The following is a 12,673-nucleotide window of genomic DNA, read 5'->3' on the forward strand; positions in this document are numbered from 1 at the left end:
GAGCTGTGAGCCAGGGACTTCCCTGGCGGTCCAGTGGTTAAGACTGCGCTTCCACTGCAGGGGGCGCAGATTCGATCCCTGGCTGGGGAACTAAGATCCCACATGCCGCCAGGTGTGGCCAAAAAAAAAAAAAAAACAAAACTTGTGAGCGGGACCAGAGCAGCATGTAGTCGAGGGTGACTGTGCTCTTCCGAGGGGAGGCCCTCCTGTGCCCTGTGACGGTGCGCTTCTCTGGGGTGGCCGCTGAGGACGGGCCCTGCTCCAGCTGCGGGAGCTTCTCCTGCGCTGGTGGTGTTTGCTCTGATCCTCGTGGGTGTTTTTTCCTGGCCTCAGGTGGTTTGTTACCTGTGTGCTGATCAGTACCCTGTTGAGTGCTTGGGCACCCTCCGCTCAGTCCTTCCTCCAGGCGTGGCTCTCCTCTCAGGCGCTCTGTCCTGCACCCTCTGGCCGCCTGGGTCTCCCCAGACTCTCAGCCCAGAGAGTCCACCGGCTCTGCCCGGGCCTCTCCCTCACTGTGCCCAGAAAGTCTCTCGAGGGGTGAACGGGGCCGTCACAGGGCTTGCTTCCCGTCTCCCGGGACCGTGCCCCTCATTCCCACGTGTCCCAGGACTTGAAAGCACTGTTGCGTGTTTGTGTCTCATTTTTCCGGTTGTTTCAGGCAGGTGGGTAAATGTCCCCGCTTCTCCCAGAGCCTGCCGAGCGTTTTGACAGGTGTTATCATCTGAGCCCACCAGCAGCCCTCTGGGGTGGGAACACAGGCATGCGTCCCCCCTTAAATTGAGGAAAGTCCAGCTCAGAGAGGTGAAGTGATGTGCCCACGGTCACACAGCAGACAGGAGGGCAGCCAGTGGTGAGCCCAGCTTCTGACTCCGTCGCTGCCGTTCATCCAGCCACATCGCTCTTCAGATGGTTCCGCGGCCCCCGCGGGCTCCACACAAAATTACTCCGAGGCTGTGTGACTTGTCTTGATGGGGAGCGAGGAGGGGGAGGCTTCCTGGATGAGGGCTGGAGGGGACGCGTGGCCCAGCCCACTTGACGGAGGAGGCGGGGGCCCGGGGGGGCGGCGGACCCAGGGCCGGGGGAGCCGGGCCTTCGGGTCCTCTCTGGCCCCTGCCCCTTGAGAACGTGGAAGGAGGCGGTTGGCTCTGTGGTGCCCACCCCCACTCGCACCTCCCCTGTCCACCGGCCTCTGCCCCCAGGAACCTCCTGGAAGGAGGCCTCGGGCGCCCACCTGTGAGGGGCAGGGCTCCTGGAAGTGACCGCTCGGGGCCTCGATGCCCCGCGTGCGCCCTCCCCCCTCGTGAGGCTGCAGGAGCAGCTGCGTGTGGATCTAAAGCGGAGCATCTAGGAAGATGGAGGGCGGTATAAATAGAATAATAATAATAATAATTGCGGGTTTGAGACGGATCTGCAACTGTTGGGGTGCCCGGCCTTGCCCCCCACAATCACTCTTGGGAAAGGTCACCCCTAGCTGGGGACGGTGAATTCCAATAACGCTGGTATAATTAGAACATGCAGTATTTGGATGTTTTTTCAGTACAATTGAGCGGGGATAATTGGGTGAGCTATTTTGCTGGACATGCTTTTTTGCCAGCTTCCGTTCCCTGGAACTTCGTGCCGGGACAGCGCTCTCAGCTTCTGGCCAAGTTGTCCTGACCCACTTGCCGCCGTGTCCCTTGCTTGTTCGCACGCATCAGCGTCTGCCTGGGCCTCCCGCGGCCACCTGCCCTGGGCTCTGGGGACCCAGAGCTTAGCGGCCGCTCCCAGTCGCCCCTGGTCTGGGAGCCACGCCCGGCTGGCCTCATGGGGTGCGGAGGCATCTGCCCTCGGAGAGGGAGGCTGGCCGGGCTTTGGAGGCGGCAGGGATGCGCGGTGGGCCCACAGCTGGCTGGGACAGGGCCCTCGAGGCTCCAGGCGAGGGAGGGAGCAGCCGGAGTGGGCCGGGAGAGCTCATGCTCGTGGCCGGCGAGGAGGGCTCCACGGGGCCAGGCTCTCAGGGAGCCAGAGGCGGCTGTGCGTGCATCTCTCCGAAGAACACAGGTGGGCAGGCGGCGCAGAGACTTCCACAGCGTCTGCAGGCCGCTGGCCGCCACGCTGGGTGTCACCCATGGCCCAGGACACCAGGGGCAGGCGGGCGGGGGCACCCCCGGAGGTGCCCTCCCACGGGCGGGGAGGATCTGGGAGGAAGCCAGCCAGGTGTTCCCCCCCTCAACCCCCGCGAAGCTCACCCCAGCCCTGGAGGCCGACAGGTGGTGACGGCACCGTGGCAGGGCGTCCCACGAGCCCCAGTCCCAGACACCGTGTGTCCCCACCGCGGGCCCCGCTCGGCCCCCGGCCTGGGAGCCGGTGAAGCCACACGTCAGCACGTGCCTGTAGCAGGGACGCTGTGTGTATTTGCCCATTCTCAAAGCTGTTCAGGCCTTGCGGATATAATTTAGATATCGTTTTTACTGATTACAAATATGTGCAGTCATAGTAAAAACCCTGGAGAATTCAGAAAACCGTAATGAACCACCTTTCATCTTAGCCCTGTGAGCTCGCCAACCGGCGTTCCTGTTCCGATGCCCTCGCCAGCAGCCTCGTCCTCGCTGTCGGGGGCTGTGCTGCGCGGGGGGTGGCGGGCGCCCGAGGGGGCACCCCCAGTGCCGGCTCCAGGGCCTTCTCCAGCACAGAAGTTTCAAGAGGACGCTGGCCGGCCGGGACAAGCCGCCCTCCCCAGGTCAGCCCGTGAGCGCATGAAAGCACTTGGAATGTGTTAGATTCCGGCTTGAGAAGCCCTGACTCCGCTCTGAAGACGGGGGTGCTTTGATTTCCTCACAGCTAATCCAGGCAGAGAGCAGTGTCTGCTGCATTCCGTCACCTCGGAGGGCAGGCAGCGGGCTGGGCCTGAGGCTGGGCCACCCCCTGGACTGGGCCGACCTGGTCCCACGTGTCCCTCAAGCCGGGCGCTTTTATTACACGCCTGACCCCTCCCGTCCAGCATGGTCAGCACATCTTACTGGGCAGTTTGCTTTTTTAAAAACTGCGCCCTGGTTTTAAGTGAACAGCCCCTAATTAGAGTGCTGTACGAGGTACCCGGGGACCAGGTAGCATTGAACGCATGAGGCTGATGGGCACGTCCTGGGAACACGGCAGCTCCGTGGAACCGGGACACGGGCCCCAGGCACCACGTCAGGGGAGGAGCTGGGAGCCGTGGGGTTTGCCTGGACGCGGGTCGAGATGAGAGAGAAGCACTGGGCCCCTCCTTCCCGCACCTCCACCCCTGCCACAGCTTCCGGGTCTTGAGGGCAGCCGGGGGTCCCGGAACTGCCCGGGGGCGGAGCGAGCCCCGGGCGATGCCCGCGGGTGGACAGGGGCCCCCAGGAGGCTCCCTGTTGGTCAGGGTTGAGCCGGCCCTGCTCGTCGGGAGTGGCAGCCCCGGTGCAGACACCGCGAGGCGCGTCTGACCCGCACGCAGAGCCTGCAGGGGCCTGGGGAGGCGCCCAGAGGACCCCCAGTTTAAGTCGGAGCGGAAGGCCACCTCTCGGGGGAGCAGGGGCTGGGGGAGGGCCAGGTTGGGGGGAGGGGGACGGGCCGGGGTTGCCCCTAACCCTAACCCGCACGGCCAGGGGACTCGGCTGCCCTTTCGGGCTCCCGACTCCCTCCTCCCCCTAACCCCCCACCCAGCCTGTGCTGAGCCGACAGCTGCAGAAGAACCGGCCCCTCTGACATTTAGGGGGAAAAACTCAGAATCAAGAGCAGGAGGCAGAAATTAAAGGATTTTCCTGGTAAAGGTCAGAGTGGTTTCTCTTATTTTTGTTGGAAAATGGTCTGTGTTGAACCATTATGACAAGGCTAAATGTGTTAACGGGCAACGGAGCAGGGCCGGCCGCCCGCGGGGGCCGGGGCCGAGTGAGACGGCACACAGCCAAGACGGCCTCAGCACCGCGAGCTCCGAGGCCGCTCGGCTGGGTCGTGGGTCGGAGGGCAGGGGGCAGGCCGATGCAGAGCTGGAGCAGCTCCTTCCGAGATGCCCCCGCTCCTTCCCTGGGGTCTCGGAGGGCCCCCTCCGCGGCACATCCAGGCCTGCACCTCGTCGGGCCTCCTTGTGCCCTGCTGGGCCTGCCGGGAGGCACCCTCGGGCTGCTGGGCAGAAGGGAGCCTTTTGTTGCAGACGGCCCTGCTGAGCTGTAATCCACACCTGACGCTGGAAGGTTTTCATCGCCCACAGAGAAGGCCCATGCCCACCGGCAGTCGCTCCCCTTTCTCCCTCCCCGACCCCCGTCCCAGCCCCCGTCTCGGCGGCTTTGCCTGCTCTGGCACTCGCCGGAGCGAGTGGAGTCACACCGACGGGGCCTTCCGTGTCTCTCGAGCGTCGTCCGTGGTGTCGTGTGTACAGAGCAGCGTTCCTCCCGTGGCTGCGCTGCACTTACCTGTTCGCCTGTCGGTGGTGGTTTCTGCGTTTTGACTTACGTTGAATGTTGCTGCCGTGAACGTTCCTGTGCCGGTTCCTGTGTGGATGTGTGTTTTCACTTCTCCTGGGCACGTACCCAGGAGTGGAATAGCCGGGCCACGTGGCTCACTCGTGAGGAACCGCCAGACTGTTTGCGCAGCGCCCGCCGTGCCCGCCTTCCTTCCCAGCACCGCGTCGCCTGGGTAACAGCTGTCCTCGCGGGCCTGAGGCGGGTCTCACCGTGGGCTCCATTTGCGCTTCCCTAAAGACAGGTGGTGGTGTGGCCATTTGCCTGTAGCCTTTGGGAAAAGGTCCATTCGGATTGTCCGCCCACTTTTCAGCCGGCTCATTTGTCTTTCTACTGTTGAGTTGTAAGAGCTGCAGGTGGCCCTGCACACGAGTCCTTTATCAGGCGTGTGTCTCGGCGGGGGCCATTGCTCAGGGTCCCCGTGGGCTGGGAGGAACGTGTCCACCTTCCCCCGAGCCTGGGCCGCCGCGTGGGTGGGCCGCAGGCGGCGCTGCTCCGCTTTCTGGTGGCCGTTAACAGTAATCTTGGTGAAGCGGGCGCCCGCCAAGGCGGAGCCAGGGTTCCGGCTGGCGGGCGAGTTTGGGGGTCGGCGGGAAGAAGCCTTTCCTGGTCGGCTGCCTGGGAAGGAGGGGGCTCTCCCATGGGGGTGTGCGCGTCCCCGGGTGTGTCCCTTCCAGCCTGGGATTCCCCAAGCGGAGTGGTGGCCTTCATCCTCCGAGCAGGGGTGGAGCTGACCGGGCAGGGTGGGCAGGTGGTCATTCCATGAGTGGGGGGCTGGCCCACGGTGGCCACCACCCCACTCGCCTCCTGACTCCCCTGAGCTGCCCCACCAGCACCACTGCCTTGCTGAACAGGGTCTCAGGCCACAGGCTTCTGTCTGGTGTACGACGGCCTCTCCCCAGGCCTGCGCCCCCAGCAGGCAGGCCCCGGGGGTCCTAACTCACCTGGGATGGGCTTGCTGGCAGGTGAGGCCCACGTCGGGGCGCCATCTGGGGTCTTGGAGCTGCCGTAGGCCTGCCCGAGGGAGGGAGGGAGCTTCCCTGTGAGCCCTGTCCGAGTGTTTGGGCACCTTCGGGCCTCTGTCCACCCCCCAGCTGCCCTGCACCCCCGGGAGCACCTGCCCTGGGCTCGGTCCTGCTCACACCTGCCTTGTGACCCAGGCCAGCCCCGAGCCATCTGGGCCTCGGTCTCCCCACTTGCACGTGAGGGCTTGACCAGCTAGTTTTGGGGGTCCCACCGTGTGGCACACACGGTGTTTAGAGGCTGGTCTTCCGAATCACTGGGGGACAGGCCCGTCTTCCTTCGTGGCACCTCCCCAATCACAGGTGACGCGTTTGCGTAAAGAAGCCGTGAAAGGAATTGGCCCCTCTTGGGTTCTCCAGGACTGCCTGGCCCCCACCTGCCGCCCTTTAGCAAGCCCACCGAGTGGGCTAGCTCCCAGCGGTGCCCTCAGCTGGGAGCCCCTCCGTTCTGTGCCCGAGGCCTCACAGCCGGAAGGGGCGGGATTTGAACTCGGATTAGCGGACTCGAGAGGCAGCCCCGCCGCCGTGACAGAGAGCCCGCCCCTGACGTGCAGCAGTGCCCAAGGGCAGTGGGCGAGAGGCCCGGACACAGCGGCCCCTCGGCCGTCCCCCCGGCACACAGGGCGGCGTGAGACCCGCCTCGGAGCGCCTGCAGCCTCGTGGCTGTCACAGGGCCCTCACGCCGGGCACGGAGTGCCTGCAGCCTCGTGGCTGTCACAGGGCCCTCACGCCGGGCACGGGGCGTCCTCACAAGGGCTGGGGTCTCAGGGTGGACAGACCTGGAGGGGCTGGTGAGCTGGAGCGCACGCCCCCGTCCTGGCTTCTAGGTTCCAGAAGCGTGGGTGACACCCCCCACCCAGGAGGCCCGAGAAACAGCCTCGCCTGGGGGGACGTGCCTGGACTTGGGCAGATGGCCCGTCCGCGTCTGGAGCCTGGGGCAACAGGGGATTGAGTGGGGCGACCCGCCCAGGACCCACCTGCTAACGGCATCTCCCGTGTCTCCCGCCCACCCTGCAGGCCGCGGGGCCCTCGGGCACCAAGATGCAGCTGCTGGAGACGGAGTTCTCTCGGACGGCGACGGTGCAGGAGCTCATCGGGCTGCACCTGCTGCGGCAGGCCAGCATCCCCGCCTTCCTCAGCGCCCTCACCCTTGACCTCTTCAGCCGCCAGACCGTGGCCTAGCCTGCGGCCCCCAGCCCCGCGCCTTCTGAAGGCAGAAGCGGGCAGCCGGCGGGAGCCCGCTCAGGCCCGTCCCTTGGGGTCCCAGCCCTACCAGGCCAGCTACCCCATCCACAGGGCCCGGCCTCCTGCCAGACGGCCGTGAGCGTCAGGGCCTGATGGGGACTCCTGCGTGCCCCCCAGCCACCCCGCCCGGGCGGCCTGCACCTGCACCTGTGCACAGGACCCCTGTGGGCAGGGTTAAGCGGCTCGGGGGTGCCCCTCCCCGACCCCTGGGCTCACGGCTGCTCTGCAGGGACAGGCCACCACCTCCTCACCCTCCGTCCTGGAGAGCAGGTAGGAGGCAGCGGTGGGGGACCTCGGGGGCAGCGCTCTGGGCTGGCTTCCTGTCCCCTCCCCCGGGCACCCCTGCCTCACCTGCTCAAGCCCGGCCGCGCCTGGACCTTGTGGGTGAACCTGGGCTGCCGGCGAAGTTCCCGGCGCTTGTGAAATAAAGGCTCCCCTCAGCCCCCACCCGGCTCACTGTGTGTGCGTCGGAGCCCCTGGGCTGACGGGCCCCTCCACGCACACGGCTCGGCACCCCCGCCGTCCTGATGTCCCCGCCCTGTGTGCCTGTTGCAGGCGCGCGGTGGGTACCGCCGTGGAGCCCGGCAGAGGTGGCTGGGAGCGGCCTCGGGGCGTAGCCTCACCTACGGTGCTGCCCGACAGCAGGTCTCGAGGCCATTGTCAGGAGAGGTGGGCGGGGAGGGCCGGCACTGGGTCCCTCTGCAGAGCCCAGAGCCCTGGGAGGTGTGGCCTGTGCGTCTGGGGCTGCCCCGACCCCGCCCTTCACACCCCACCCCCATCACAGTCGCTCTGGAGCTCGGTCTGTGAACGGTCTGTGAACGGGTGCCTGGACAGACAAGGCCCAGCCAGGCCCGGGGTCACAGCAAGGTCAGCACAGGCCCGGAACCCGGAGCCCCCGGCTGGTTCGACCGCCAATACGGCCCTGGAGGAAAGTGCTGTTCCCGCTTCACAGATGAGAAGACTGAGGCTCGGCATGCGGACTGGCTTCCCAGGGCCACAGGCTGCTCGGAACTGGACTCTGGTCCCGCTGGGGGCGTCCTGCTCTCCCCACCCCCTCAGATGCTCCGGGCGCCCTCCGCGCCATCTCGCGGGGGAGGAGCGAGGCTCCATGTTTCTTTGTCGTCACCAATCGGGGGGGACAGCAGCGACGCTCGCACGAAACTCTGCTAAGCCAGGCGGAGGGCGGTCCCGGGGGTCCTGCGCTTAGTGAAGACCCCCAGTTGGGGGTTTTCCGGCAGACGTCAGAGTGTACCTTCCTTCACCCCTCACTCCACACTGGAGCGGCCCCCTTCCCGGTGCCGCGGACACACCAGCACAGGGTGAAGTCGCGTCTCGGGCTCTGAGCCCCTCTGTGCGAGGCGGGTGGGGAAGGGCCTCGTCCGTCTCCCTCCCTCTGTCGGGACCCCCAAGCCTGCAGTGGCGCTTCCCTGCTGCTCTGCGGGAGGAAAGGTCCCACAGATGCTGTTGGGCCCCAGGCTGGGAGCGGGGGACCAGGCCCTTGTCTCGACTCTGCCCCCGTCCCCGGCGCCGTGGAGGGCTGGGGCCGGGCTCCCGTATGGTGGAGGCTGTGTCCCCGTGACCCCAGGCCTGGCCCCGGCCTGCCTCCCATGTGAAATTGCTGAATTCAGAGGCCGCTGACAGTGATAAAAGGCTCAAGTCAAAACTTGGCGCAAAATCATTAGCCCACACAAATACCCTGCGAGGCCCCGTGGGCGTCCCGGCATGCAGATGGCACCTGCTAGATGGCGGCTCCCAGACGGGGCAGACGTGGCCAGTCCCCCCTCAGGGCAGGCGGGAGCGGCCAGCTGCTGCTGAGATGGCCCGGCTGGTGGGGTCACACTGGCCAGAAGGCCAGGCCGGAAGCTGGTGATCTCTACCCAGGGGTCACCACGGGGCCTACGAGGGGGTGCGCGGGCCGGGCAGGCACCCCCGCACGTGGTGGTCTCGGTTGCAGGGCCAGTACTGAACTCCGGGAGCCCCGGTGGGAGAGGCACGTGCTGGAGGGTTGGGGGCTGAGGGGTTGCGCTCGTGCCACGGCCCTGACTCCCGCTGGCGACGCGTGGCCCCAAGGCCAGGTCAGCCCTCCCCGCTGCCCCTCTCGTGCTGTGGGTCCCTCAGGGCCACCTGTCCCCGGCCTCGTGTCACCTCCTGAGACTTAGTCCCTGCCCGGGTCCTGCAGCAGCGGAGCTGGGCCCCCGCCCCACACCCGGCCCCCCGTCTGTGGGAGGACAGCGTGGGCGCCCGGCAGCCGAGCCTCCCCGGGCCCAGCCTCCCGTGAGCACCCGGGCCTGGTCTCGCCCCTGCCCCGGGCTCCTCACCCTTCTCCTTCCTTGGCAAGGGGGTCCCTGAGGCGGCTTCCAGGTGAAAAGCGCACCCCCGGCCCGGACCGCCCACACAGCCCCAGGCTGACAGCGCTTGCGCCGAGTTGGGATTTCCTTCCCTGAAGAGGCGCAGGAAGGGCCGTCCCCAGCCCCCAGGGACGCGTCTAGGTGGGACGGGGCGCGGAGGCCCCCTGACGTTCTCCCAGCTCCGCTCGGTCACCTGCTGCTGAGTTTGCCAGCCCCTCGCCCTGCCGCTGCCGGGCGCTCTGGGTGCACTTGGGTGGGGAGCCAGGCCCCAGAAGGTTCCGGCTCTGGCAGAGACCCCACCGCCGCCAGCTCGTCAGTGGGCACCAGCGCTACGTGGTTGTTAAGCCGCTAATGACTAATTTTAAGGGATTAGTGCTGCGGCGATAAACCGTAATTGCCAGGATGGAGTGGGATTTGGCGTGCGACAGGCTCCTTCCGGCGTCCCCAAGGCTCCCAGGGAGGACAGCGCCGCCTGCCGGGGCCCCCGTGGGACCCCCGCCTCCCGCAGGGCCCGGCCCGCCTCTGCATCCAGAGGCACCAGCTCAAGGATGCGAGCTATTCGTCGTCTCTTTCCCCTCCCTGTGCGCCTGGTTCGTGTTCTGGAAATCAGTAAACCTCCGGGCTTTCTTTAGCTCCTCACGACTCAGGTGTGGACCACGGCCTGCGGTGTCACCCAGGAGCCGCCGAGAAATGCTGGGACCCACTGGGTCAGAACGCGCACTCGACGTGACCCCACGCGGTTCACAAGCCCCGTTCCAGTTTGCGAGGCTCCCCCGCCCACCCGCCCCCGATTGAAACATCCTAGCTTACAAAGCTCCTTCCCATCCCGTGATGATCCCGCAAGCTGCGTCTTGTCCGAGAGGAGGCCGGGGTTCGGAAAGGGCAGGACCTGCCTCAGGCCGCAGGCAAGTCCGTCAGGCCCGGACCTCCTGGCCGGGGTCAGCAGCCCTCACGTCCCAGCTTCTGGGTCAGACCTGCCTGTTTTCCTCGTGGTTCAGTATCACCAGGATGCCAGGACCAAGGAAGGGGCCGGGCCTCTGTCCCCAGGCAGCCTCGGAGGGGCGACCTAGAGGTCCAGGGCGTAGAGTCTAGGGCAGGACAGGAAAGGGTGTGTGCTGTGTGTGCGTGCATGGCTGTGTCACATGTGTACATGCGTGTGCGCACGGTGAGGACCGGTGGCTTTACCAAACTGCTTAAATTCCTGCTTCGGCCAAGAGAGGGGCAGGGCCTTGCCCAGAGTCATACAGCACAGGGGACCAACGACGGCGCGCATTCTGGCCTGCCCTGCTGCCTGTCTCCTTGTGGTTTCCATTTTCTTCTCATTCTTCTCTGTTTCTTCAACTGCACAATCTTGATGCACTTTCAGTGTAAAAGGAAAAACCCTCAGCAGCAGAAATGTCAAGTGAAGGAAAAGCCCCCTTGGCCCTGCCCCAGCTCGTCCTCTGTGATGGCCGTGTGCACCTGACACACGGGCAGACAGCGCAAGGTTTGGCCTCACTGGGCTCCTGTGTGGTTTGAAAATAACTGGCTTGTCCCGCAGCTTGGTGTTTTTCCTCACTTAACAGTTGTCTTGGAAAATTTCCATAAAAGCATCTACTGATGTATTTCATTGGGGTTTTGTTGTTATTTCCAGAACACTTAAGAAGTTTTATTGAAAACAATAACCTACAGAAACACCAAATTCTCAGTTTAAAGTAAAATGGACAGCATGTCTCAGAACTTCCATACTTCTGAACCATTTTGGTCATTACTTTAAAAAAAAAAGAAGAACCAAAACAAAAACGAATTTCCAGGTTCCAATGAACAAGTCTTGCCTGCAAACCTTTCTCTGGTGGGTCTGGTTCCCACCCTCCTCGTGGCTCCGGATTTTCCAGGGTGAGCAGGTTTGGGGTGATTCCCAGTTGGTTAATATTTCTGGGAACCGGCCTCCATGGCGAGCCTCAGACACGCCAGCCCTTGTCTACCCACCACGGGGACCTTCTCCCCAGAGCCCCGCCGCCTCGCCCTCCCTTGTGGGCAGAGCTGTGTCCCCACATTCATGTGTTGAATTCCTGTGCCTCAGAGGTGATTAAGTTAAAATGAGGCCGTTAGGCTGGTCCCTAATCCCGAAGGACTGCTGTCCTTGTAAGAGGAGGAGATCGGGACACAGACACAGGGGGGCCGACCGTGTGAGGATGCAGGGAGGAGACTGCCCTCTGCATGCCCAGGAGGGAGGCCTCGGGAGGAACCTGAGAAAGTCACTGTTGTTTAAGCCGCCCCGGCTGTGGTTGCTTGTTATGGGGGCCGGTGGGAGGGGGGAGGCCCAAGCTGACGCACGCCTGGGCCTGCGTATCCTTCCACCTGGCATTTCTTTATGCATATTTTACTTATAATATACCTGTGTTACATATAGTATATATAAAATACACATTTTTCATCAGCTTTAGCATCTTCTCAAGAAGCCGTAGAACCGCCCTGATGACAGAAATAGCATGCAAGTCGCATATGTAATTTGAAATTTTTTAGCAGCCACATTTAAAAAGCGGGTGAAATTAACTTTAATGAATATATTTAACCTAATATATCCAACATTTTATTTCAACATGTAATCCATATAAAAATTAGTTTTGCAATATATACAAATATTGAATCATCGTGTTGTATACCTGAAACTAATACGTCAATTATATCTTAATTTTTAAAAATGAGTTCTCTAAATTACATATATATAAATTAGCAAGACGTTCATTTACCATCTCTCAGCGCTGAGTCTTAAAAACCCAGCATCTTGTTTTGCACCTGCTGCCCATCTGCATTCAGACCAGCCACATTTCAGGCGCTCAGTGGTGAGTGCGCCCAGGCCACCATGTGGGACTGGACAGCCCTCGAGTGCCAGCACCACGGACGGGGGGACCTGGTGCCGAGGGTCCTGGGCACCTGGCGGTGCCGGCTCACGGTTGCTTGAGTATTGCTGGGAAGCCATCGTGCATGTTAAACGTGCCGTCAGACTGTCTCCCTGTTTGACTGACGGAGAAGTGTCTGTCCTAGCAGGTCACCCGGGAGTTCGTGGAGGTGCTGGCAGAGCCGGGAAGTGCGGACGGAGGGGACACGTGGGCCCGGGCTCCCTCCTGGGCTCCCTGCCCGGTGCCCCCACCTCCCCGATGAGTCAGGGGGCCCAGGCTGCCCAGGCAGCCCACACGCAACGACCTGCGAGGGGCTCCTGGGGAAGTCTCCTCCCCTACTTGAGCCTCAGTCTCCACATCTGGAAAACAATCTGACAGCAGGACTGGCTGTGGGCCCCTGGGAGCCACCCCCAGGCCCTGCCCAGGGCCCCTCCGCCTGTGGGCTCTGCGTGTGGCCTCCGTAATGTGACACTATAATTAGCTCAATTAGCAACAGCCTTCATGCCGGTTTTTCTCTTTTTTTTCAAACTTAAAATGGAAATTAAATTTTGCACCAGGTTTACAGGCTGTTAACGGAATTCACTTAATCAAACCCCAACACTAGTCCTTGAAAATGAGAATTAAAAAAGGTCTGCATTTGCATATTCATGTTTTTAATAGGGTTCAGAAGGTATATTTGCAACTGATGAAAAGGATTAATTAAATCTAATTTGCAT

The 12,673-nt window shown here is 63.2% G+C and overlaps 1 protein-coding gene across 7 annotated transcripts in view; it reads left to right on the forward strand.

Annotated features, from left to right (window-relative positions):
- The window catches only part of MAD1L1 (mitotic arrest deficient 1 like 1), a 331,750-nt gene extending 324,576 nt beyond the window's left edge, over positions 1-7,174 (forward strand). For all 7 annotated transcript variants that reach the window (XM_082430575.1, XM_082430571.1, XM_082430573.1 and 4 more), the window contains one exon: positions 6,500-7,174. In XM_082430575.1, the coding sequence (XP_082286701.1) occupies positions 6,500-6,664 (165 nt within the window). In that variant the 3' untranslated portion in view covers positions 6,665-7,174. The remainder of the gene's footprint in view (positions 1-6,499) is intronic.
- Positions 7,175-12,673: the final 5,499 nt, after the last annotated feature.

The sequence above is a fragment of the Balaenoptera physalus genome, assembly GCF_965194825.1.
Source record: "Balaenoptera physalus genome assembly, chromosome: 16".
Taxonomy (NCBI): Eukaryota; Metazoa; Chordata; class Mammalia; order Artiodactyla; family Balaenopteridae; genus Balaenoptera; species Balaenoptera physalus.